Below are 27,907 nucleotides of genomic sequence, written 5' to 3'. Positions count from 1 at the left end.
TTATCAAAAAATGTATATATATGGATAAATTATTTTATTATTTTTATATCATTTTGATCCATGTTCATTCACTGATATCTATTCTATGTGTTAAAATTGTTAAATATGAAACGGTGTCGTCACGCCATCTAGCCGAGGATAGGCTAAAGGTGAGTGCGGCATCTATTCGACAATGACTTTTACTTGAATTCCGAGACTCGTTTTTTCCTTAGACTTTATTCGTCTTATACGAAGTTACATATGTCTTTGCTAATAGTTATTGAGTTTATCGCAAACAAACATACAAACAGACAGACGCGGCGGGGGACTTTGTTATATAAGGTGTAGTGATGTCTGTGCGGAAAGAGAAGAGTCATGGCATGTATGGGGCCCAATACATTCCACGACTCATCTCTTACCTAACAAACTCTATCAGGAAAAACCATGACTGCAGGAGTCCGATTGTAGGTATCAGTTTATTTATTTATTTATTTATTTAATCTTTATTGCACAAAAGAAAACCTTATAGTACAAAAGGCGGACTTAATGCCATAAGGCATTCTCTACCAGTCAACCTTAAGGCTAAGCAGAGAGATTGTGAGCGGTGCTACAATTACAACAGCAAAAACAATCAATAAATTACGAATAACATATTAATTACGTTCAATAAATTCTTAATTATATTAATTAAGTTCAATAAATTCATTATTTATCTATGACAGCTGACAGATTTCTAAACTGTAAATATTTACTACAAAGTTATAAATGTTATAATTATAAAATCTAGCTTTATTTTCCAGGAAAAATGGAGCACTCAGTCTTCGGGGCATGGGATTATGTCATAATTGCTGCAACCTTAATAATGTCTACCGCTATAGGAGTGTACTACCGCTTCAGTGGAGGGAAACAAAAAACGAATGAGGTTAACAGCATATTCTGCATAGTTTTCTTAATTAAAACCAAATTATTACTTTGCTAATCCGCGAAAAGATAACGTGCTAGTCAATCAGTGCTAACCCGTTAAATACTTACTTGCAAAAAACTTATGTACTTATTTTACAAAAAATACGCATGTAAGTATTAACTTGTTAGCACGTTATCTTTTCGCGGATTAGCAAAGTAATAATTTGGTTTTAATTAATATGGATTTCCGCAAAGTAACGCCTGATTCTATTCACTTTAGTTTTCTTACTTAATAATAATAAATTGTATGGGAGGTATGATAAAACGTAGGTGTAATTAATAAGATTAAAACTTGCTTGAAACTGAATACTTAGGAAGCTTAAATAAAACTATAAATTACAAAATTGCGAAAATTTTCGCAAAAGTGAGTTAACCCTTTAACCATTTGACATTCCTTTCTAGTCATTCGATTTCGAACCGAAATTCTTATGTAGAGATGCGTTTTTGTTTTAAGTATGATGGCAAGTATGTTGCCGCTACGGACTAAAGGGCTAACCTTTTCGACGCCGTGTCAGACACAAAAGCTGTCACTCGGACGCCACGTCACCGAAGTGTCAAACCTGAAATTAAACTTTATGCATATGCACGTAGGTCTATGTGCTCTGTGGTCTGTGACCGATTAATCGGTCTTTGGCGTTGGACTTGCGGTGCGGATATATCGGTCATTGGTGTGGCGTCCAAAAGGTTAAAACTTATTACAAATGTTTTTTTTTGTTATAGAGTAACCACTCTATAGTCTATTTATTTCTCTTTGTCATAAGTTATCTCTTCCTCGTCTTAAGCCTTTTCCTATTTATCTGTTAATAAACATCACACCAATAAAAATTGTTATCGAAGTAATGCCTACAACATGATAATCATACTTATCTTATTAACTGACTTTGCTTCAACACTCAATATCAAAACGTGTAATTTCATTTTACCAAAAATTTTATTGTCATATATATTTTCAGGAATTTTTACTGGCGGACCGAAACATGTCTATAATGCCAGTTGCAGTATCTCTGATGGCTTCCTTTATGTCTGCTATCTCCTTACTAGGAGGATCATCAGAAACCTACACTTATGGCATGATGTTTATACTAATAAACCTACCCTACGGCTACGGCACACCAATCGTAACAAAACTGTACTTACCAGTATTTTTCGGGCTTCAAAAAACAAGTACTTACGAGTATTTGGAGCTGCGATTTGGACGTTATATACGTATGCTTACATCTCTAACGTACACCTTGCAAATGGTATTATATAATGGTATTGTTCTTTACGCGCCAGCTATTGCTCTAGAGGCAGTTACGGGACTTGACAGATTGATATCTATATTAGTAGTTGGGTTATCTTGTACCCTTTACGCAACTTTGGGAGGAATGAAAGCTGTGGTGATCACGGACGTTCTGCAGTCTGCGCTAATGTTTGCAGCAGTTTTGAGCGTTACTGCATTCTGTTCCATACAGCTTGGAGGTTTTGACAAAATTTTTACTATCGCTCGAGAAGGTGGACGTCTGGATTTTTCGAAGTAAGAACACTGCATTATTAAGTTCTGTTAAAGATCCGATTATATTTCCTTGGACTTTAATGAAAACAATCTTTCCTCGTTTCAGTGTCAGCATAAGACCAACGGAGAGACACACGTGGTGGTCCCTAAACATCGGTGGTCTGATCAACTATTTGTCGCTCTACGCAGTCAATCAGACACAGGTTTAAAGTAAATTTTCGTTTTCTTTTATCGTTTCTTGCACTTTGAAATCGTGAGACGGTAGCTAGAAGTCTTAGAAGTTCAAAGGAATCACAGAGCGGCTGTATTGCTACAATAGCCGCTATAAGTGACAGTTCTATTTCCAAATCCGCAATTTTTAACTATTTATGTGCAAAATGTAAGGCAAAACTGCAACGCATAAAACACGTCACGTATCTAGTATACGATACCTACGCTACGTTGATTCCAGTGTCATCGGTCTTTTAGTACAGGGTGGGCCAAAAATTTTCACTGAGCCACTGATGGAATACAAAATGAAACTTATCAATAACTGAAAAATGGTACCTTTGCCCTAAAATGTCCTAAATCTGTGTAAATTCCAGGTCCAACGCTTGCTAACAGTGAGCTCGCTGAAGCGCTCGCAAGCATGCCTATGGTGGAGCTGGCCGGTGCTGGCCTTCATGAGTTTCTCCAGTTGTCTCGCTGGAATCGCCATGTACGCCGTGTATAAGGACTGTGACCCGCTGTCGTCGGGCAGTATCACTGCTGTAAGTCGCATAATGCGTAATAAATCTGAATGCATAACGAATGTTTACAATACAGGTGTTTTAGGAATTCAACTCATAGAAATACGAAACGTGATCATTGAACTTTACTCTATCCTGCCTCTCTGTAAAACTATACACGGCAGTTTTAACCTATACATGTATAATTTAACATTTTGTAGATGGATCAGCTTATGCCATACTACGTGGTGGACTCTATGCGAAGAATACCGGGCATCTTAGGGTTGTTCGTGGCCGGCATATTCAGCGCCACTCTGTCTACTGTGTCTTCTTCCTGCAACTCCCTGGCTGCTGTCACATTGATAGACTATATGGGCAAGTAAGGCATAGTCTTCTCAGATCGCTTTTAGTAGTGATTGGCTGAACCAAATAAATTCTCCGGAAAACAGTCGTTATTCGGCCGCTGCAAAACACATACACATACTTACAGATTAAATAAACCTGATATAATATAATAAACTAAGCTTTGATGTTAAGATCGAATATAAATATTTCATATAATTCTTCATTAGGGCTCGTTATTATCGTTTTGATCAGTAGGTACCTAATATGGAAAATTAATATTATAAAATTGCAAATGGTAAAATTTGTCTGAGAATCCTCATAAACATCTGTAAGACTTGTATTTAGGAAAAGTAAAGCTTACGATAAAATTATTTCCCAAGATGCTGCCACGTCCGCAAGTCCTACATCCCCTGGCTGACAAAGCTGGCGGCCTGCGTGTACGGCCTCGTGTTTCTCGGCGTAGCATTTATCGCCGAGCACTTGGGTGGCGTGCTGCAGGCGGCGCTGACGATCTTTGCTGTGGTGGGCGGCCCGGTGCTGGGTGTGTTTACGCTTGGCATGTTCACTACCTTCGCAAACGAAGCCGTAAGTATCCTTATGTATGAATTCCTCTACTGTTTCTTATCTTGTATTGTCCTGATGTCACACGCCAACGAGGGCGCGATTTGCAATATGGTTTTTTTTTTTTGCTTATCAGATATCATCAGATAAAATTTAACTTTTATCTGTTTTACATACTGATAAATAGCTATCCATATCACGCAGGGTTAGCACGAGTCACATTTTAAATGTCTCCTATATTTTTTCAGAAAATAAAAATCTATTTTAAAACAAGTTTCATAATTTACAGGGAGCCTGCACAGGTTTAATCAGCGGGCTGGCATTAACGTTGTGGATCAATTTTGGCAGACCTCGGCCTTCCCCTACCCGACTACCTGTTAGTGTGGAGGATTGTGTCAGTAACACCACTCTACCGGTGGTGCCAGAAATCAATCCTGGAGACTACTTCTACCTTTACCGGCTGTCTTACTTGTGGACTAGTCCGGTAAGTTTATATTTTGGTCGTTTTCGTGAAAATTACACAAACCCATATCTGTGACTACATAATTATGACAGATGAGTGAGATCCGGGTCCAGGTAGGTAAATACGAGACAAAAGTAGAGCTATTATGTTTATAATAATAGATACGATAAATGTGTGTACTTGGTGTTTAATTTTTTTTATTAAGTTTCCTTTTGGAGCATGCAGCTTTATAATTTATATAATTAATACTGAACTTTATAATTTATATAATTAATTGTTGCTAATTAACTCCTCTCGACAATTACAAAGATAACTCATTGCTCTGGGATTTAAAGTCTTTATGTAACGCTTCACCCATTTAGATAAGATTCGCGTCATATATATTACGTCAAGATCATAACCTTACAAAAATCATCTTGCTTCATTCAAGTTCAAGCAGAAGACTTGTTTTGCTCGTTTATTCACATCTTATAAATACTTATTATCGGCTTGAACAGTTTATGCGGCAAAATGTAAGGCAAAACTGCAAAGCATAAAACACGTCACGTACATAGTAGATATACGATACGCTACGTTAATTCCAGTGTCATCGGTATTTTAGTACAACCTTCCGTAGCATTTTTCGCTACAGTACGACAAATGATTTAGCGATTTCCGAGGTCGGTATGCGTATACCTGCCTGTCAAAGCATGAAAATGTAGAGCAATCAGGTTCCCCTGTTTCAGATCGGTTTGGTTTGCGTGCTGGTAGTGGGTTCTGTGGTGTCCCTGCTGTGGAGACACCAGCAACCGTGGCAGCGTGCTGGGCGAACCCATCCTGACCCTGCGCTCTTCACACCTCCGCTCGCCAAAAGGCTTCGGCGAAGTCAGGCGGAAAAGTCAGATATTCAAGTACATCAAGTAAGTTTTGTTGAATGATATAAAACTACGAACTACCTACTCTGAACCATGGTATAATAATATACTCCGCCTGGTACTCTATTCCGAGATTCGCGTATGACCTAACTGACACGGGCCTACGTCATCATGCTGTTTACAGGTTCTCAAACTTTAAAATGTGGGATAATTTTAACCAACGGTGAAAATTATTTTAACGGCATTAATTTTAAGTTATTCATGTAGAAACATAGTAAAATAAAACAAATCTAATGTATTAAATTAAACTTTATTTATCTATACAAGACAAACGTTTGAAAAACTAATTCACAGTTACACATTAATTACCAAGCTTACGACGTGAAAAGTTTGGAAAACACTGCGACTGCTGACACTGAGCGAGAAGGAAATAACAATTAATACGCGTTCGACAAGGATGACGGTCAGGGCATGAAGTTATCTAGATCCGAAATGTCAAATGTGACAGCGCTATCCTGTGTTGCCAGTAATGTAAACAGAATTACCCGAACGTGTGAATTTTCTTTCGTGAATCGGAAGATATTGCTGACGAATAATTAAAAATGACGTGTTATTGTAAAATTTAAGATAAAATACATATAAATGAAAATTATAATATTATAAAGAAATATTTTAACTTATTAACCATAGGTATAATGTACCCATGTAACATGTTATGTTGAAATAAAGTGGCAATGTTATTGTGACGTAGGCCCGTGTCACTCTGGGAATAGACCATGTTTTATTAGACCATGCTCTGAACGTCAAGCTTAAAAAACTGTTTCGTGCATTTTTATGCTATCCCGCTTGCGATGTTGAGTGGCGCGCTGGACCGCCGAGGGTTATATAATATGATATGATATTGCTATCACTAGCCTACAATTTGTCGAAGGTCTTGTGCAGACCGACCGATCCTGTTCGAATAATTCATCACTAATTAAATTCAACTTTAGATACCGATACTATTAATTTATATCAGCGTATTGAGCCATTAAAAGCAATAATACTGGCAAAACAACTGCCGCATTAAATATTACATTCCTCCATGAATTGCTCCAGAATTCCAGATTGATATTAACGTAGTGACGGACAGTTGTTACTGAATAAAATGGCCCGTCTTTACATGAGTATGTATATAATAATGTAATCCATTAGGAAAATTATCATTTAAATCGTTTAAAAGTGTAGGTATATTATACCAAGCTAGCAAGGGCTAAACCAAGTTCAGTTCTGCCCTAAAACAGAACTAGTTCAGTGGGTAATTTTACCTGAAAAAAACCTCACGTCCATCATCCATTCATCCTCCCAGACAAAGAAAATAATTATCTGGGGTATTTGTTAAATATGTATATTAAAAAACTATTTTATAGGTCGACGCGTCAGCTGCAGCATCGTCAAAGTAAGGTTAACTTCTTAGTCAGTGCCAGTACCAGTGATCCAGTGTACCAGTGCGCTTTCTCTCGTCTTGTTCATGTGAATATGTCTATGCTTAAGCTTAGTACTTATATATAGGGTAAAATTTAATTAAATATTAATTTATAAAAAGTATTTGTTTTCTTTATCGGACGCAAACTTACACTAATAAATACTCAGTTTTATCTACCAATATTTATCTCAATGGTTCGCTATCTACATAAAGTTTAATCTCGGAGAAAGGCGACATTGTTTTTATTAAGTTCCTAGCTTTGATATGTATGTCTCTGACATTACGTTCTTACGATATGAATACCTATAGTACGTTAGGTACGAGTATCTATCTGATATCTGTCTAATATTAATAACTTTAGGTACCTCAAGTAATGCAAAATTGGCTATGAAGCATTTCATATTGTTATTTGTTATCTGGGTAACAAGGCGTTATAAATACTCGTAGTTTTCCGTATTATATCTATGCTGCAAATATTCTAGGTCATATCTGTAACTTGTTACACACTCATGAAAAAAAAAACTAGTTATTCATAAAAAAATATAAAAATGCCTAAATATATTACCTTAATCATTAATTAGGTTTACATTTATTTGAATGCAGCGTGCAATAGTAAAAAAGTAACTAAGTTAAGCAGATAGAAATCCTTCAGGGCGTTTGGTGAGTTCCTCTAAACGACGACGTAAGTATGTATTCTAAAACAAAAGAAAAATAAAATTGATTTAGCATGTATATTTTAATGGACACTATTATTTAGATTATTCCAAGCTACTAGCAGAGCTGAACACTCGAAAATAGGATTCCTGCCACCGTTGTGAGTAAGACTAAAAAAAAAACCTCTAAAGTTGTTATAACCAAATAAAAAAAACGTTGGAATCTTTTTATTTAAATTTTAAAGGTTATAAAAATAACAATTTCGCTCCTTTTCCTATATACATTTCATTCTTGTCAAAAATGTCACAATGCTACAACGAAGAGTCAAAAGGAACAAATAAATGTAAACATGGTTTCTAAAATAGGTAGGTAAGTAAGTACTATTTACAATTTTATGGATATATTAATATTAATAATATGCTGATGGCGGTAATCTTGGACACGGCGCTTATAGTCGTCGTTCCTCTCTCTCTGCGGCCCTAAACACCGGCAGCTTGGGCCTTGCCCCACTGCTGGCGGCGCCCTCGGTTAGGTTTTTTAAATATTATGTGTTTATATGTATTGTTTTGTAAATGGTTTTTATATTTTACTTTTATATTCATATAGTAAAAAACCTAAACTAAGACTCGAAATGAATAAAGATAAATTTTCATAGAATTTTATTTAATTGGTCACTCAGAAATACCTCCTGAAGCAGATCCTCCTCTCTTTCAGCGGCGATTTTCAGCATTTCCTTGGACTTCTCCAACAGCAGGTCTTTGTCTTGAATGGTCCGTTTCAGATTGGCTATTTCGACGCGGTACGGGCTCGTCTCGAGCTGACGAGTCTGGAATATTTTAATGCCAATTACATTTCGCAAGCTTGGAAATACCTACATTGTTAGATAAGATATGGTCATATGCGAAGTGCACGGAACTAAAAAAACCGGCCAAGTGCGAGTCGGACTCGCGTTCCAAGGGTTCCGTATATTACACAATTTTTAACAATCAGTGCCGGATTAAGATATGTTGATGCCCTAAGGATTTCTAGGTGCCCCCTCTCCCTCGAGTCATCAAGTTTACATTGATTTTTTGGTAAATTGAGAGAAGTTCATTGCCGCGTTACAGCTGAGAATGGAAATCAGTCACATCATTTTATCACGAAAATTGACAGTGCCGCAGCAGTAATGTTGCAACAGAGTACCTAATGCTGTTGCAGTCGTCACCCGAATGTCACCTTTATCATAGCTTAGAAAGTAATAGAACGCGAGCGAAGCGAGCGCGGAAATTTTTCGATATAAAAACGCAATATGATAGACAGTTGTAAATTTTTACTTTTAGTATGGAAATCAGTCACATCATTTTATCACGGAAGTTGACAGTACTGCAGCAGTAACGTTGCAACAGAGTAATGTTGCTGCAGTCGCCACCCGAATGTCACCTTTATCATACCTTATAAAGTTATTGAAAACGCGAGCGAAGCGAGCGCGAAAATTTTTCGATATACATCAAACGCAATTTTACTTTTAGTCCCAACCAGGCGCGAATCCAGGATTTCATACAGAGAAGGGATGGGACAGTTTTCTATCAGCCTAGCTTCGCATAGGGCTCGATATTTCTTAGGCTTTCGATATTCGAGGTTGTTTTCATGCATAAAATATGTAAGAAAGCAGAGCTTGGAATTGAATTGGCGAAGTGTGGGAAAGGCAGTAGGCCTAGCTGCGAAAGAGGAAAGCTTGGATTTGGATCCACGCCCAAGTGTAATTAAGGCAGAAGGCCTCGCATAAGACCTAACGCCGAACCGCAAAAGAGTGGGTTGAAATCGAATCTATGCATGTAATCACGACTCTTCTACTGCTACGGATTGTTTCCCAAAGAATTACGCGCCATTATTTTTGCAAATTAGCTTTTGGACAGCTAAAAAAAATCGTGTGGTAAAAACGATGTGTCAGTCCCTAATTTTAAAATTTGTTCACCTTTTTCAACCTGGCATTTTGGTGCCCCTCCTGAACGTGCTTGTTTTGCTTATTGGTTACAAAGTCTTTATTAATGGCACCATTAAAGTCGACGAGTACAAAAAACTTTAAGCTAGCTCTCAATTTAACATTTTTTTTAAACATTATTTTTAATTTGACCTTACAATTACTCGTAAGTAGGTAAGACCGTTAAATATTTAAAATGATTATCTTATCAGAAAATTATCACCAATTACTCTAAGAAAACTACTACTCTAAGTAATCCGGCACTGTTAACAATGTATTTTTTATGTGAAACGTGAGTGAAATCTCTTTAAAAAATCCGTAGGGGTCGGATTAAAAACTGTAATTAAGTCCGACTCACGCTTGACTGTACATTTCTAATAGGTTTTCCTGTCATCTATAGGTATAGACCTATTTTATGTATTTTTTTCAAAATTTTAGACCTAGTAGTTTCGGAGATAAGGGGGGGGGGGAATGGTAAGTTTTTGCCTATTTTCTTGAATAACTTCTAAACTGTTGATTCGAAAATTATAAAAAAAAAAATATTTGAAATCCTTACAATAAGCTCTTTCATTTGATATGTAACATGATATAGTTTGAAAAAAATTTTTTTTCATTTTTTCATTTACCCCCCAAAAGTGGCCCCCATGTTTAAAATTCATTTGTTTACGTTACATGTCCGTATTCGGGTCACAAACTTACATATGTGTACCAAATTTCAACTTGATTGGTCCAGTAGTTCCGGAGAAAATCGGCTGTGACAGACGGACAGACAGACAGACAGACAGACAGACAGACAGACAGACAGACAGACGCACGAGTGATCCTATAAGGGTTCCGTTTTTTCCTTTTGAGGTACGGAACCCTAAAAATGGAAGATCACGCATGAGGACGAAAAATGTGAACATTTTTTTATACTATGAGGTCTGTGTATCTATTCAGTTTCGCATTAGGTGCCACTGGTGCAAAAGCACATTAAACAATAAATCATTGACGTAGTTGTACAGATCATAGCGAGAATGAGTCACGAAATCCTATAGTTATTAAGCTGCTTCAATTATTTGAATTTATGAAAATGTACATGGTCATACGTGTATGTCGTCAATCTGCCTAAATAAAAACGTTGTAACTGTAAGTTATAAAAATAATTCTACCTTATCCGTTCCACTATGCCCGCTGCTGGGTCTTGAGCTGGGTTCTGTCCGCTTTTGCAACGTAGACTTCTGTTCAGACTGGAGTTTACTCACTAAGCCTAACAGAAAAAAGAAATACTTATATAATATTATCAGTAAAGATAAATCATTTTTAAAATGCCCCTCTACAGAGCACCTACCTACGCCCATATTTAATGTAATTTTGTAGACACCGCTCTATTACGGCAAAACTTTTGTTGTGTTTGTGCATGGTGCGTCAATAACATTATTTTAGATGTAAACGTAGTTGCTTTGAAGGGGAACGTAAACGCATGCAGCTTACGTTTAAAATCATAAAGTCGCGATGTGTGAATCGCCTAAAAGTATAGTTCGTTTTTTTAGCATTAGAAAGAACTTGAAAGAAGGTAAGCGATCTTGACATGACTGTCTTTTAATTGAAAAACGCTTTTTAAAAATCATTAACTATTACTTATGAAAGCAGAAGAATATAAATGATCGTATTAGATTCATATTTTTTACATATTTGCCGTAACTTATTTTTAAAATGTGTTTTTCAATTAAAAGACACATCAAGATTGTTTACCTTATTTCTAATGCTAAAAAAACGATAGATACCTACCTCTTAACGTAAGTATTGTTTGCTCGAGGTCATTAACCCGCTGTTGGTGGGAGCTGGTCGGACTTGTTTCAATACTATTGATCCTCATAGTCAGGTTCATATTTTCTTCCTTCAACATCTCGCAGTAGCTGAAAAGCCAGTTAGTGTAGAAAGAAACGCTTAATTAATCTCCGCTTTTCCTATCGCACTCATTTTTTTTCGATCATCCTGTCTGCTATGCGATATTGCTATCTCATTACTCCATATAGCTACGTCCCTTAGATTGGCCTATGTTGGCCCAATATGTACTCGGCGTAAGAATTAAAAATAACTGTAGACAGTGACATTGTCAAGTTGCAAACGGGAGGATGCAAAGAGGAAGGATACACAAAAAGGCTACCTCTTCCAATAGTCTAATTCCGGTTGCGTTTCCCGTATTGTCTTCATCGGCGTTCGAATCTGTGATTCTAAGAGCGATGATTCCAACTTCAAAACTTGTCCTTTTAGAACAGTGATTTCGGCTAAGCTTTTCTCGTATTCTGAGACTAGGATCTCGTTGCCCTGAAACGTAAGAAGGAGCATAACGTAGCATTCTCTAAAACTATTTCGGAAGGGAGGATAGAATGCAAGGGAGGTAAAGGTTAACCAATAAGCGGTTACATAGACCAAGTGAAAGAAAAAGTGGGGGTCACGTCTAAAAAAGTTGACGCAAGTAGGAGAAAGCTGAAAGATACGCCAACGTCACAAGAATAACTCTGATGACCAATACTAACCTTTTCCGCAACTTCTAGAGCAGCGATCCGTCTCTGTTGAGCCTCCACCCTATCAAGGAGTGCTCTAGAAGACACAGGCAGCGGTGATGGTGAATCGTAACGATCGCTCTCTGGCCCGCGAAGTGACTTCTCCGAGTATTCTCCTTCTTGCTTCTCTACCAGAACCTTGCTTTCCTCTGAAATTAATATAAATAGATGTTACTGCTCGTTAGTTTTAATATACTCTAAATACTCGTATAGTGTGACAGGATATCCATAACTAGCTGGCTTATATAAGCTGTTTATCAAGCCTGACAATTATCTTCTGTGAGTTATTTAATATACTAAATATAAACTCACTAAATAATCGGTAGTAAGTAAGTTCTTACGTTTTAGTTCATTGAGTCTTGACAACAAGACGCGTTTTTCCTTCTCTAGTCTTGAAAGCGTTGATTTCGCCAGGTGCAAGCTGGCTTCCAATTTCTTTACTTCTTGGCATTTATCTTCGTATCTTGTCTGCCAGCGATCTGAAGATTGCTGTGCTCTACAATTAAAATGATATCGAATAATTAAATTTAAACAAAATGTTCCATTAGTCATCAATCATTAGAGCTACCATTACGTAATCTAACTAGAGAAGTACAAAGACAACTTGATCCCAGGAACCCACCCAACCATCCCTTGTTACAACTTAAAGTTACATAATCACGATTTTCATAAAAGGACTGAAAATGATGTGGTCTTACTTCTTCCATTTATCCCAAAGCGCGACACTGGAATTGGTGTCCCGTCTCGCACTAGAGAGTTGTGCAGTCAGCGATGCAATTTTATTATGGAGGCTTGCTGTTTCTGCAGTAGCCACCCTGTTGCCTGATGTACTACTGCAAATAGTAAAACAAAGTTAGTTCGGAGCAGTATCTAATGCATATTGAATATTATTATACCAATCTTTTCCATGCGTATATTATAGTTGCTAATGCAACCGTACTTCAATAAGTTCTACTTACATGCGAAACACTTGATTCTTCAAGTTATGTGCGTCGAGACGGGCTCTCCTTTCTCTGGATGCGAGTGCCTTAATCTGCCGTCGCAGCATCCCGTTCTGCTTGCTGATTAGCTGTTTCTCTCGACGGAGACGCTCTATTATCGGCTCTTGCCTTGAATATAAAAAAAAATCTCCAAACTATAAAATTATTATATTAAGCTACTTATAACTTAGACGAATCTAGCTACTCGGTGGCCATACAAATTTGGAAATTCTACGTAGGTAGATATGTTAATCTTATCAAAATGGCATTTTATTCGGTATCACAACATAAAACGCTAAAAATATACCAAATTGTTGACGAAGTAGCTGGCAGCCTAGAGTCGTCTTGCATATCTTGCAGATCCAGTGCAGAATCGAACTTAAGTTCTAAACGCTCTGATCCTTGCTGGGACACCCCGTCGCTAACTTCCTCTACTTCCACTATGGCAGACAAATCGAAACTCGGGTCGTTCACTGCCATTATCGTTTGCATGTTCATTATTTGGCTCTGGAATATTAATTAAAACATATTAGATGTGACTACAGGTTTTCCGTTCATAGAAAATAATCAGAAAAACACTTATAGGTCGGAATCTATCCATGTTTCAACCAAAGCTTGAACAAATTTTCCGTTTGTTGTGGCCAGACCATCCCGCTACAATAAATTTCGTGTTTGTACTTATAGGTACAATACACTAGCAGTTGAATCAGTGCAACAAAACACTGCTTTGGTGAAACAACCTTAATAGGTTAATAAGGTATTACCTTATTAGGTAAGAAGACCTAAGTGTTCTTTGGTCTGTTAGTACAAAAAACAAAGCCTTTGGACAAAAATGATCAAAATAAATAAATAAAACACAAATATACGAATCTTAAATAAATAAATATTCCAATAATTTTAATTAATTCAATAGGCTAACCTTCAGAGTATGAATGGCAGATCGTAGTTGCTCAATCTGGACGTCCTTATCAGCTAATTGTTTGATATGCACGGCTTTTTGCTCGGACAGTTTGGCCCGTAATCCCAGATGCTCGCGCTGAGTCTCGCTTAGTTGCGCCAGCCAGTGCTGATTCTCGGCTTTGTATGACTCCACCTAATATGCAGAAAAAAATTAAAAAAAGGAAATGTGTATCGATATTTCCAAGTTGCAAAGCAATCGAAATTAAACTCACTTCATGAAAATGACGTTCTTCTAATTGCGAACTTAACTGTTCCATTTTAGTCAGTCTTTCTGACGCTAAATTTTTCCAACGGTCAACTTCATTTTGGTAAGAAACTCTGTAAAAATAAACTCCAGTTACTCATCTATAGTTGCAATGCCGAACATAAAAAAATCATTTTCGAAATCTGTCCAGTAATAAATAAATAAATAAATAAATAAATATTACGGACATTTTTTTACACAAATTGACTAAGCCCCACGGTAAGCTCAAGAAAGCTTGTGTTGTGGGTACTCAGACAACGATATATATAATATATAAATACTTAAATACATAGAAAACAACCATGACTCAGGAACAAATATCTGTATCATCATACAAATAAATGCCCTTACCAGGATTCGAACCCGGGACCATCGGCTTCATAGGCAGGGTCACTACCCACTAGGCCAGACCGGTCGTCAAAGTAATGACGGAGATATAGAGTAACAAACATTTAAAAAAAACATACAACCGAATTGATCACCTCTTCCTTTTGAGATTTGGAAGTCGGTTTAAAAAGGGATAATCACTTACAGGTCAGTCTTACTTCCATCCAGCTTGTTTCTTAAATTAAAGCACTCGTCTTCAAGTTCTAAAATCTTGTGTGAATATTTTGCAACTACTTCTTGCAATTTTTCGGAGTAGGAGGCATCTGATTCACTGCCTCTTCTGTAATTAAGGAGTTATGTTTTGAGGTAAATGAGAATGTTTACAAAAGATTAATCTTATCTTGTTAGGTTGATTGATTTCAGCAAACTTTTTGAAGACGTTGCTAAGTAATATGACGTAATTATTTTATAGTGAAGGCGTGGCATTTAAAATAATATTATAAAAAATAATGATTACCTTTTTAGCTGAGTTTGTAATTCAAAAATCTTAGTTTGTAGATCTTTTGTAGATTTAGCATATTCATCTCTTTCAGCTTTTATCAACTTTTGGCAATCTTCTACAATTGTGTTTTTATCCTTTTCTATTTTCTTAAGCGAAATCAAAAGTGCTTTATTTTCTTGTTGAACAGAATCTTCTATTTCATTTGTCTGTGATATTTTAATTTCTTTACTATCAAGTTGCCTTCTCAAATCATCTGCAGATGCGTTCAAAGTTCTAATCAATGTGTCTTGTAGATCATTTTCTTTTTGTAAATCTTTGATTTTTGTTTCTAGACTTACTTTTTCAGTGTTCAAATTTAAAATATGTATAGTTTGTTGTTTCGCTAATGTAATACCATCGACAATTTCTTTCCTCTTTTTCTCGTTTTCCGTTTTAAGGTCATTTATTATTTTATTCAAATGTGAGATTTGAAGATCTTCATCTGTTTGTGCGAGTTTATTGATTCGTCTCTTTTCCTCTAAATTGGTTTGAATGAGAACATTTACTGTTTCTTTTTTATCCAGTATTTTAACTGGAGAGCCAGGCAAAACGTCTGCATAATGTTCATAATTAGTGTTTATTTTATTAGAAATTGCGACTGAAGGTTTTAAAACTTTTGGCTTTGGTAAAGTTATCGTTAGGCTTCCTGAAAGATAAACATAGATGTTTAACAATTAGGTATTTGAACTATTTGAATGTTTAACAATTAGGTATTTGAATGTTTATATTACAATAATGTATTAAAATTAGGTTTTGTGCTTACTTCGGGAAGCGGAGTCATCGTCTGATATAAGATCTTCAACTTCCATGTTTGACGCGTTGACGTTTTCATTGGAATGTGTTGTACTAATAATACCATTAGTGGACGATTTGGTTACGCCATGATTTATTAGCAGTAATGTTTTTTCTAGATAATTGCAATGCTTGGTAATATCGCCGATGGATTGCTCGAGTGTATGCATTTTCTTGTTCAAATAATCCGTTTCTCGGGAATACTTGCTTTTCTAAAAATGTATTTCACTTTTAAAAGTCAACATTAATTAATAAATTTTTATGGATTCCTCTACACATAAGTGTACAGTCACCTGCAATAATATGATACTCTTCGAAGGCCGCAAAAATATGTGACACGCTCTTATGGCTCTACGAATACGATCGTGTCAGATATTTTTTCGGCCTTCGTTGTGTAACATATTATTGCAGGTGACTGTACCTATACATATTCATGACTATTTTTATATTTTTCATGGCCATTAAAGTATAAATAATATTCAAACGCACGAGTAAAGCCGGAGCAGCTAACAACTTACAGTCCAACCCTCATATTTTTTTAATGGTCAAAGGCCCTCTGTGAGGCATTTGGGAACTGGATGGGTTGTGATTCTAGATCTAAGGCAGAACATATCAAAAATACATACCGTCACAAGTAGTTGTAATTTATGTTGGCACGCATCATCTTCTTCCAAACATTTGTTCTTAGATATATCCAAAATTTGTTCATATACGCTATGTTTTATGATAAGGTTAGCTTGTAAGTCTTCTATTTCATTCAATTTAGCATTAACCGAGTATGTTTTTCTGGATAATTCTTCCAAGTTGTTATGATATTTTTCTAAAGAGGTCAAAGGTATGCATCCCTGATATTGCTGACGCAGAACTTGCATCACTTCGTACAAATATCTGAAAATTGTTTCGACAATAAACAGATTCGAGTACTTGAAATTAAACTTTCGTGAGACATATTTTAAACTGTTTAGATGACAACGGCAAGTGCAGCCGCCGCGAGCACTCGAGCCTGAGGTAGGACCGCCGAAGGGCCCGAAACATGTCGCCAATAGCGACTAAAAATTCAAGTGAGTGAAACCGTTGTCGTCTAAACGGATTCGAGTACATTTAGAAACCAACGTTTAAAGTAAATTTCACTAACCTAAATTTAGTTTCATATCTCTGTGCGTATAAATTAAAAACATTTTGCCGCGCTTTGAACATTTCTTCAGCTTCAACCCGCATTCGCCTTTCATTGGTCAATGTTAAGTTCAATTTGTCTATTTTCTTTTGAAATTCTGAGGCTTGCAAGTGGGCAACCAAAATTTCGCCACTGAGCCTGTAAGCAACAACAATTTAGCTATATGCAACAACACAAATTATAATAATGACAATTCCGTCCGATACTCGGACATTACCTGGCCACAATAGCTCTATTGTCTCCAGTAGATTGCAAATCTAATATTTGATGTCTTAACATATTGATTTCCACGTCATTATCAAGTTTCTTATGTTGAATATCCTGCAACTAAAAATAATCACTGTTTAAGGCTTGTTCTTGCACTCGACGTTATTCCTGTTAAGATCTATCCAAATCGTTCTAGTCAACCGACAGGTACCTATCAACTTACTTGCAATAATGCAATGTTTAATTGGCTCGTGGTATGTAGGTTTTGTTCCTTGAGGGACTTGTTTTCTTCCATTATTTTAAGTAATTGGTTTTTTAAATTATCATTGTCTTTATTTGGTAGAGTAGCCAAATTATCATCTCTGCAACATATTACACGACATGTTATTGTGCTTCTAATTGACAATACTATTCATACTTTTAGATTGGACTCACATTAGTTTGGATTGTGATGTTTGAAATTCCATATTCTTCTCTTGCAGATATTTTATCTCTTTCTCCTTTTCATTCAATTCATTACACAACTGTTGTATCTGTTTTTCAAAAAGATCCGATGGTGTAGAAGTTATATCTTTTGCTACACCTTTATCACTGCTTTCTAAAAAGAAAAAAAAGCTAAGAAGATGCTTAAGTACCTATAATATATAATATCTTACCATCTGCTATTTGTATCCTTAGAATCCTTACCCTGGATATATTCTCTTATTGAATTTAATACTTCAATCTTGCCGTTTTCTAATCGCTTTATTAAGTTAAACGGTTCATTTTGAGCGTTTACGTTATCATTTAATGATTTTCGATATTTTGTAATGACATCTGATAACGTATTATTTTGTTTCCAAAATAAATCAATCGATATGGATTTTCTCAATCTGTCTGTAAGATCTGCTATAGTAAAAATAAATCTGTTGATTTGAGTTTCGTATTGTGACGCTGCTAACATAGCATCTCTTTGACAATCTAAAAGTTCGTTCCTTATATTTTCATTCACGGTTCTAATATGCCTGTAATTTTCTTCTAAGTAGGAGCATCTACGTTCTAAAACAGCAGCATCAGGGATGTTGATCAATCCTGGAGAATTTTCACTTATACTATCGTCCATGTTTTCTACTAATTGAGACCTCAAGTTCTCTATTTGAGCCTTGTATTGTTCTTCTTCTATTCTCCAATTGTTTCGATCATCAGCGGCCTGAACCGCTAGTGCCGTTATTTTGTTGTATAGTGCGTTTAGTTTTTTATGAAAATATGCTAATCCAGATTTCAATTGATCCTCATACACAAAGTCCCGTTTAGCAATATAATTTATAATTTCATCCTTATCGTTTAAATCTATAGCATCGTGTTCTTCAGATATCCAAGATCCAAATTCACCAATGTTTATATCTGCATCAGAAGTTACATTTATAGTATCTTTCGCATCTGATTTTTTCGTCGATTCCATTTGAGATATTTTTTCCTCTAGCTTAGTAGCCTTCATAGATTCTTTAGATAGTTTATCCATAACATCAAATGTCTCTTTCCTAGAAAAATTAAATCATTGAATACGTAGGAAAGGAACATAATAATATCAATTTTATTAATGTTGTGTGGGTTTTTGATTCAGCTTATAAATACACTCGGAACCTCACATAGGTACCTACTGCAGTTGCACTTACCTCGCTTCATGCAATGCGCTAAGTAGAGCGTCTCTACCACCTAGAGCTGCCTTCAGTTCCATAACGGCTGCCATGTGCGGCGCGAACCAACCGGCTGAGTGCCGAGCTTCCATGGAATTCAAGACCGCTTCCAAACTCGGACATTGCAATTCTAACACTCCAGACGTTGTTTTACCTGAAATACGAAGAAATCCAAACGTGAAATGGTCGTCGTGTAATATGTGGTGTAGTTGAAATTGTGCTGTTAATTTTTAGAGGATTTTCGATTTTTACTCACTATTATCCTTTAAGAAGTTCAATATGTCTTGTAGGCCTTTACGAAGACCCTCATTTTCCTCCGTTATAGCTTGCATTTCGGCGTCTCTATCTTCATTCCGTTTCATAATTTCATTTGCATTTTTCCGAGCGACTGTAGCTAAATAGCTGTGATAATTTATTAGCAATTACAATTTGATCATAAACTACTTTCAAGAATAAAATGACGGCGAGCCTTATGACAAGATCGGTAATATATAAAATTAAAGTATATAAATTAATATGGAATAAAAATGGTAACCTACTCGCGTAAAAAATACAGAAACCTACCGAGACGATTCTCCTCCACCATCCATAGGCATTTCATCATGGCATATTTCTTCAAATTGTTCTTCCCCGTGCCCAGAGTCAACGATAAACTTTTTCAATTTATTTAGTTTTGTAATCAAACTGCGATTTTCAAGCTCCACAGAAACGAGTTTATTTTCAATTGCTCTTAATTCCTTCGTTAGTATCATGTTTTGGCTATCAATAGCCTGATATTTACTTACAATGTCCTTGGAATCGATTGCTTCTCCAGGAGGAATGTTTAGTTGTTGCCTATTCGTAAAAAAATCAAACTTGGTAACGATGATTCGATGGCAGTATTTCACACGATATCTTTAGATTCACTAAATCCGAAAGTTACAATAATCATAAATCAGAAACTATTTAGAAGGACTTACCTCATGGTCTCATTTTCAAGTTGTAACTGGTTCACTATTTCATTTAACGAATTGAATTCCTTAACAATTTTTTTAAGTTGTTCATTCTTATTTTTTAACTGTTGTTTATTTTGTTTCAAATTATCAACTAAGGCCTTAACACCTTCGTCTTTTTCAACCAGTTGTAATTGTGCTGTAATTTCAGCTAACTGAAAATAATAAGTAAGGTAGTTTTATAAAAAAAATATTAAAATAATATTTACTGGGAAAGAATTGTTGCTCTCGTACCTCTTTTTCCCTAGAAGCTATTAAGTCATCAGATTCCGATAATGCATTAGTCAGTGATTTAACCCTTTTCATGAGTTTGCTAATGATAATCCTTTCTTTTCCTTCATCACTTTCGTTTTTAACCTCAATGTTAGAGCACTCCGCTGTATCATCTAGAGTTGATCTTAGATGCTCGTTTTCCGATTTTAAACGTTCTATTAATTTTGCACATTGCAGTAACTTATGTGAAGCCTCTGATAATTTTTCTTGTAACTCCTTTAGTTTGTATTCTTCTGCATTTGATTTGCGCTAAAAAGTGATTTTGTTGGTTAATAATGCTTTATACGTAATATTCATAATGTAGTTATTTTTATTTTGTATTTACTTAAAAGAAAACACTTACTTTAGGAGATACCATTTTAGGAGTTTGAATTAATTCCTCCTTCAATTTTGTATTTTCGTTTTCCAATGCCTCTATTTCATTTCGTTTTGCACGCGCTACGTCCTAAAAAAATAAATTTGCTTGAGAAATGGTCGTATAAGTAATCAGTACTTATAGTAGGGACCAAAAGTAAGTTGTCCCTAACGATATTTTTGAATAGTATCTCATTTAAGTTAATTACCTTCCAATGTTGAGCCTTTGCTTTGATGTCTGCCAAAAAGCTTTCTTTCTTCGTTTCACTTTCTTGTAGTTCTTTTTTCAGAGTCTCTATCTCAACCGAGAGCTGTGTTTTTGATTGTTTAGTGTACCCTAAGTTTTCTGTGAATAAATGAATGAGCAAGGAAATGTAAGTATTGACCAGTGTTTTTCGATCATACTTTCTGGCAATGCTAAACTAAAAAACTTTCAGAAGTGAAGGAGCTTTTTGTGTTTGTGTAGGTTTTAATTTTATAGTACCTACTTAAAAAAATTGTGTAAAAATTTTACTGGGAGTAATTTCTTGTGTAATAATTGTAATGGTTTCAAACGTACGAAATCTCTTTGAAAATTCTTTACTGAATTGACCTACCTTTTAACTTGGTGCATTCTTCGTTCATGGCGTAGATTTGGTCGGTTAGATTTTCGATAACTACCGTAGCTTCTGTAAGTTTATCTTTTAGTACTGACAGCTTTTCTTTTAATTTGTTATTGTCATCCTCTAAGACCTTAAACAGAGAAAGGCAAGCTAATACAAATTTATCGAAAAATCGTTTAAATTCTATTCTGGTTCTGATGGTGGTCCCATAATACTGGCTATTATAAAATATTATATGACATCATGCGACAGATGCAACATAATAAAAATCTATCAATACTATCATGGCGCCCCTGTCACACTATATGTTATGTATATTAACAGCCAGTGTGGGACCGCCGTGAAAACACATTAATTTGTAGGTTTTTAGTAACCTACTTTTAAAACAATAGGGAAATCGAACACATTTTGTATTAATGATTAGCGACTGATTATAAAAAAGCATGTTTTATGATGTCGATATTTAAATAAGGCTCAGATAGAGATAGACGTGACAAAACCGACCATCCTGTAATAAATGTAATAATATTTATACTAAAATTGTACCTTGACATCACCGAGTAGTTTCCTGATATGTCTATTCTTCAACGTAATCTCGTTCTCGAGTTGGGCTACAGCATTCATTTCAGACAACACGTCTCTACTGGAGTCCGTGTCATCATCGTTTTTCCTTTCTTCTAGCTTGGATTTTTTTCCTTCCAGCTCGGCTATGTCGGCGTAGAGTTGCTCGAGTATTTCTTTATTTGCTTTGATGACTTCTTCTTGGTCGGCGATGGTGTCTAACACACTGTCATTGCTTCTTGTTGGTGACGCTATAAATAGACGCATAGCCGGCATATAGGAAGATTAAGACGCAAACCTTGTTTGGGGCTAGGTTGATCTGTGTAAGATGTCCCCTCATAATTATTTATTTAAACCGTTGCCTATTCATTTTATTCCCCTAATACTATTTTAACAACTATACCTACTATCAGTGTTATTTTAAACGTCAAACTGCTATGAAATTATGACGTATAAATATAACACTTGCAGTGCGTGGGCTATCAAAATCGCTGCAGACTTTTATTGGTGTTAGACCAGACGAGTCTACTAGATTCATGGTTTTATTAGCATTAGAAAAAGACTACGCGATCTTGACGCTTTTTGAAAATCAGTAACTATTACCTACTTATGAAAGCAAAAGAATGTAAATTTAATCGTAAATGATTCATAAATTCATAAGTGTGTCCCGTGACTTATTTTTCAAAAGTGTTTTTCAATAAAAAGACACGTCAAGATTGTTTAACCTTTTTTCTAATGCCAAAAAAAACGAACTACCTATAGCCGACTAAAGTTTACTTTGACTTACCCACATACTGCCCTTTCACTTTCCCTTTGCTGCCTTTTCTTTGAGTTTCTAACTGGCCGAGCAAATTGTTTACCTGATCAAAAATCAAACAAGTTTCTGTTAGCAAACTCAATATAGTTAAGTAGCAAGATTTCTTTTGTCTGGGTAGTTAACTAAAAATATAATCAAGGGTCTGTCAAGTAAATACTATAGTTTGTGTGTAGTTTTATATCATACCTGTTCATTTTTAAACTTCAGAATATCCTGTGCGAGGCGAAATAACGTTTTCAGGTCCGTAAAATTTAGTTCAATATCGTCAGCTTCCATCCATGATAAAGACTCGCAAAGCTTCTCTTTGTCAGCTTCTTTGAGTTCCTTTTGAGAGAAACTTAGTAGTTCTCTCCAGTCCGTCTCTGCCATTTTGAAAGTTTAATTCATTTGGGAATAGTTATAAAATGTATAATTTAATAACAGTTTATTGTTGCAGTACAAGAGACAACATGACAAGCGTGACGCAGATTAATGTTTTGAAGTTCGCGCCGTTGCTAAGCAACCGTATCTGTGTTGCTATATAGAAATATAAGTAGGGATGTACCGATGTCGGGAAAGCCGACTATCCGGCCTCATTTGTAGTCGGCGATTAGTCGGCGACTAGTCGGCAAAAATGGCCGATTAGTCGGCACTTTATAAGTGACAGAAAAACAGGGCAAAAATAAATAAACAGCAAATATTTACCATAAGCTTTTCACCTATTTTACCCAAATTCCTATTTCGGGTGCGTACGAAAACTTTTGTCGAATTATTGACCGTGTGATCCTTCGAGCAACACGGAAGGGAGGCGGCATTCGCACTATTTCCCCTCTGCCGAGGTACAAGATTAGCGCGTCAATCTAATCTAGCGCGGGTAATAAAACTAGTTGGACTTGGATTTTTCACTAGACCGAGTCCAGACGCGCGCGTGAACACTGCTGCACAAAAATGCCTGTTTGCTCGGTTTTTTGTTATAAAAAGAGGTCGGGGACATCAAATTTACAAAAAGAAAGTGTTACATTTCACATGTAATATTTTTTTTTACATATCATACGTTTAATTACATTCAAACACAATTATTATATTTTAGTCTCATGTAATTGTTGGATTTATCGATTTTGCTCGCTCAGTACAAATTGCGGATCGGTCGAGCGACAAATCCGACTTCTCATCTCTCAGAATACAATAACATACTTCAACGAAAATGTGTTAGTGTGCGTGTTGTGACACTTGTCACTCGTCCGTACACAAAAAGAGATCGAGGTTTGCAAGATTTGTCTTTGACGTGTGTCATTTTCTATGTATTTGTGTCGTCGTTACAGATTGGATTTTGTATGTAAGTGTGTGAGAAGTGCGACTGTGTGCACCTTTCCCCCCGCGAAAAATGGCAGAAAGATTTGTACGGTGAGATATCGCTTGGGCCCCTCCCTTCCGATGTGTCGGAAGCCGGTGTTGCTCGAAGGTGTGATCGCTTTCTTGTCTGATTCGTGGTATAAAATATAGCCTTAGGATTATTCTATTTTTCGGCATTACTATTTATACCTAATTATGATGAATAGCGCGACGAAAGGGGTAAAACGATTGTTTTTTAAGTGCATCCGAACTTAAACGAAATTAATGATCTGGCCGACTAATCAGCCATCCGAGCGCCGATTAGTTGGCCAAATCAATAGTCGGTACATCACTAAATATAAGCCTTGAGGTTCCCTCTGATTGCCCCCAATGTATATAATTGCCATATGGAAATAATTCCGAAATACACATTGTCTAAAAATTCGTATTGTCTCTTCTCTTTCCTTTTTATTGCTATCGAAAGCGACGCAGCTATATTTGTCCAAAGTAGGACAATGGTGTGTGTATACTTTATTGTACTGAATCATTTTAGACTATAGATAGATACATACTTCGTACGTTTTTGTAAAAATGTAATGGGAAAGGATTACCTATTCACTACATCTGTACAGTCACCTGCAATAATATGTTACTCTTCGAAGGCCGCAAAAATATGTGACACGCTCTTATGGCTCTACAAATAAGATTGTGTCAGATATTTTTACGGCTTTCATCGTGTAACATATTATTGCAGGTGACTGTACAATGATGATAATTATTGATAATGGAGAGGTAGGTATCCTGCTAGTATTGTCGATAAAAATAAAAACAACAATTAAATAGAAGGATTATTTTATTAAAGTGATGATTTTGAACAATCAATTACTGTTACCATTATGTCGTGGTGTCAACAACAAAATAAACCATTTGTGCTTTTAAAAATAAATTAACAAGAGTAAATACAACAAATAGGTTAAAAATAAATGAAAGCATTTGGTATGTACTACATAAAACAAGCATGACATAGGGCGAGAGGGCTTCACTTTCGAACTTAACTAGAAACATTACGAGTAAAGATTACAAAATATATATTATTGATATAACTTAATACAGATATAGTATGCGTTGTTAGCTAGACATGTACCACAAGTAATATCATATTCTTTACACAAGTCACAAAGGAAGCTGAATTTTAGGCCACAATGTAAAAATATACTTACAAAATTTGATTCATGACTAGACTTAATAGACACAACTATAAGGAAAACGATCACCCCTGCAGCGCGGGTCATTTTAAAATCCCTCCGTTTAGGTACATTTAATTCTTTTACACTTCAAAGTACTCCTAATTAAAAATTAAGCATATAAATATTGTATTGTCAACCGTTTCCGAATATACCTCGCCCTATATACATTACTGGGTGTTTATTTGAGTATTACGATTAGTGATTAACTTTAATGCGGTAACTAATATTTTTGGTAAAACCTTACACTTCATTTCATAGATAATCTTTGTCGCTTTTACTGTGGCCAATCGTCAAAACGTTTAAACTTTGATACTGTTAGCATGTTACCGTCATTCCAAAGTTTAACTTTTGCGGATATGTATACGTACAAAATTGTTAGTAACAAGTATTAGTACCGAACGCCCAGCTTCGTTCTTTTAAAAAGTCACTTTTAAAAGACAAGCTCAATTCACTCCTACACGTAAATAAATAACTATGCTAAATAATTATACAAGTATATAAGTATTTTTATTAATTTCTTTACACAATTATACAACGTCGTTTTCATTTTAACATACTCTTTGGGACGCACAACTTAGGATAGCTTACATTAGCTGAGGGCTGTTAGATTACGATTTAGTCAATTAAATAGACAATGACGACAGAAGCCTTAACATCCACGGAGTTAGCACACGTTACGGTTAGAACTGAGATTCTAAACTACTCAACAAAACCCGTCGAACATCACCGTATATACCAACAGCCAAGTTAAACATGAATGTGATACAATATTACCATACAAGATTATTGAAGACTACGGATTGAGGCAGTATAGATAAATATACAAAAACGTTATAAAAAGTCATGGTATAGTTTGGTTTCTTTACACTGTAAGATATGCCACGTCTGTAATACAGGTTATATTGTTTTATAACTAAGCTGTAACTGTGTGTGGCGCCGCTGGCGTTAGTCTCATTCAACAAGGCTTCTTTGTGTTAAAGCATTTAACAAGACCTATTGCTTTGTCTCACTATAGAGAGTTGAGTCAAGACGTACTATGCGCCATTACATACAATTTGACAAGTGTTGGCTCAACTATCGAATAGCTCGACTCTTCGGCTATAATTTAAGGGCAGATACAGATATCGTTTTCTATACAGCTTTGGTATACCCTATGTTTATATTACATCGCGTCCGGTCCACCCTCTACAATCCAAGCTGACACACTCGACAGGCATTTAAGGTACAAACGAGTGCGGAACCCTATAATAAGGTACAATCCTACGGGGGAAACCACTTTATTGTCATACTCAGTGTTTCACTCGTTTCCTTCATAATTCGAATCGTTCGACAGAAAAAGGCCTTTTATAATATTCACAATTCGCCTTTCGCTTTCGACGTTAATTTACCACTTTTATAGCTTACAAAGATTTTTCGCTTCCGAAATCCCATGAAAACATAAGTTCATTAACCTATGAGTCCCGGATCGTAATCTATCACCCATAACTCGACCTCAAGGTTTCAAATTTCGAATTTGATTGATCGTCATGCGGGGGCGATATCGCGTCCGTGGGACTCGGGGTTAGTGTCACCCCACACTAGCGTCTTTTGAGCGTCGGCGTCTAGTCAGCGCTGTGGAAAATGGCGTAATTGCGCAGTTGCGACACGTTGCGTCGAGCAGCAGTCATAGAGTTGACTAGACACATAAGTTCGGGAGACGCTAGTGTGGGTTGGCCCTTAATTAGGCATAATGTAAGTTACAACGGTAGTAGTAGTAGTGTGTGTGTGTGTGTGTGTGTGTGTGTGTGTGTGTGTGTGTGTGTATGTGTGTGTGTGTGTGTGTGTGTCAGCGCGGGTGGCGGGGCCGGGGGCGGCGCGCGCACAGCGTGGCGCTGCGCAGGCGCCGCAGCAGCGTCGGCCGCTATCAGATGCGCTCCACGTAGTTTCCTGAAAGTTAAGATAAATGTTTAAAACATGTTAGTCCAGCCAAAAAGAATAGATAGTATAGAGGGGTCCTGTCATTGTAAATTTTGTAGTCACAATAAATTTACTGCCATCTATCGACACACGACTAAAACTCAAAATGAAAACGTATAAAGTTATCAAAAAATGTATATATATGGATACATGATTTTATTATTTTTATATCATTTTGATCCATGTTCATTCACTGATATCTATGTGTTAAAATTGTTAAATATGAAACGGTGTCGTCACGCCATCTAGCCGAGGATAGGCTAAAGGTGTGTGCGCCATTTATTCGAGAATGACTTTTACTTGAATTCCGAGGCACGTTTTTTCCTTAGATTTTATTCGTCTTATACGAAGTTACATATGTCTTTGGTCCAGCTAAATCTAATCCCGGTAAGACTCAATCCTTTCAATACCGTCCATAATATTCATAATTCTATCATTCACATGCTGACATCTAAAACAAGCTGATATAAACCATTCTTAAAAGTTAATCGTTAGTTAAAATCCGGCAATATATGTGATTGGAGTTTGACGCTTTAGATCAAATGACACCTTTGCAGCTTTCTTAAGTCTTCTTTTTTCGCAGTTGTTTTATGCGATAAACGCAGCGTTGAACGCATGCGTAATGTATGAAAAATTACAATGCGCTTACCACTGCGTTTACCACGTTTTCCCTGTATTCCGTTGATCGCATGCGTTTAGTGCATAAAACAACCGCACGCTTTAATGTTCAAAAAAGTAACACCAAGAAGCCTAGTTTCAATAACGAAATATGCGCCTCCAAATATTGTTTTTCAATATAACCATAATGTTTTTTTTTGCTTCGACACCCTGGCTACCGAAACGCAAATGTAAAAGTTGTAAGGATAGCGAACATGGGCACAGCACGGAATGAAAACAC

The 27,907-nt window shown here is 36.1% G+C and overlaps 4 protein-coding genes across 4 annotated transcripts in view; 2 read left to right on the top strand and 2 right to left on the bottom strand.

The window, feature by feature from the left end:
• LOC134792123 (abl interactor 2) overlaps positions 1–27,907 on the top strand; it is a 296,093-nt gene that overhangs the window by 144,423 nt on the left and 123,763 nt on the right. The window lies entirely within an intron of this gene.
• Positions 761–6,931, top strand: LOC134792112 (putative sodium-dependent multivitamin transporter). The gene is made up of 9 exons (XM_063763298.1): positions 761–901; positions 1,896–2,458; positions 2,544–2,640; positions 3,022–3,186; positions 3,366–3,523; positions 3,870–4,074; positions 4,340–4,534; positions 5,239–5,412; positions 6,777–6,931. Exons 1-9 carry the CDS (start codon positions 785–787, stop codon positions 6,807–6,809), a joined length of 1,707 nt encoding a protein of 568 aa, XP_063619368.1. The 5' UTR covers positions 761–784; the 3' UTR covers positions 6,810–6,931.
• Positions 7,399–22,893, bottom strand: LOC134792133 (centrosomal protein of 290 kDa-like). Its single transcript, XM_063763349.1, has 32 exons — positions 22,682–22,893; positions 22,466–22,538; positions 21,664–21,929; positions 21,112–21,247; positions 20,725–20,861; positions 20,505–20,606; positions 20,123–20,410; positions 19,856–20,043; positions 19,461–19,730; positions 19,153–19,298; positions 18,876–19,050; positions 17,908–18,740; positions 17,656–17,818; positions 17,444–17,582; positions 17,231–17,340; positions 16,975–17,151; positions 16,466–16,727; positions 15,811–16,051; positions 15,024–15,693; positions 14,712–14,846; positions 14,148–14,253; positions 13,895–14,068; positions 13,283–13,482; positions 12,955–13,104; positions 12,694–12,828; positions 12,337–12,491; positions 11,969–12,144; positions 11,596–11,756; positions 11,217–11,344; positions 10,598–10,695; positions 8,172–8,312; positions 7,399–7,527 (listed from the first exon to the last, which is right to left on the bottom strand). The coding sequence occupies exons 1-32, from the start codon at positions 22,862–22,864 to the stop codon at positions 7,462–7,464; spliced, it is 6,384 nt and encodes a 2,127-aa protein (XP_063619419.1). The 5' UTR covers positions 22,865–22,893; the 3' UTR covers positions 7,399–7,461.
• The window catches only part of LOC134792116 (uncharacterized), a 246,439-nt gene continuing 243,173 nt past the window's right edge, over positions 24,642–27,907 (bottom strand). Inside the window, exon 23 of the mRNA XM_063763318.1 lies at positions 24,642–26,979. Coding sequence (XP_063619388.1) covers positions 26,957–26,979 — 23 coding nt within the window. The 3' untranslated portion in view covers positions 24,642–26,956. The remainder of the gene's footprint in view (positions 26,980–27,907) is intronic.

This window comes from Cydia splendana, chromosome 7 (genome assembly GCF_910591565.1).
Source record: "Cydia splendana chromosome 7, ilCydSple1.2, whole genome shotgun sequence".
Classification (NCBI taxonomy): Eukaryota; Metazoa; Arthropoda; class Insecta; order Lepidoptera; family Tortricidae; genus Cydia; species Cydia splendana.
The sequence above is the reverse complement of the archived record's forward strand: the minus strand, read 5'-3'. Positions and strand labels throughout refer to the sequence as shown.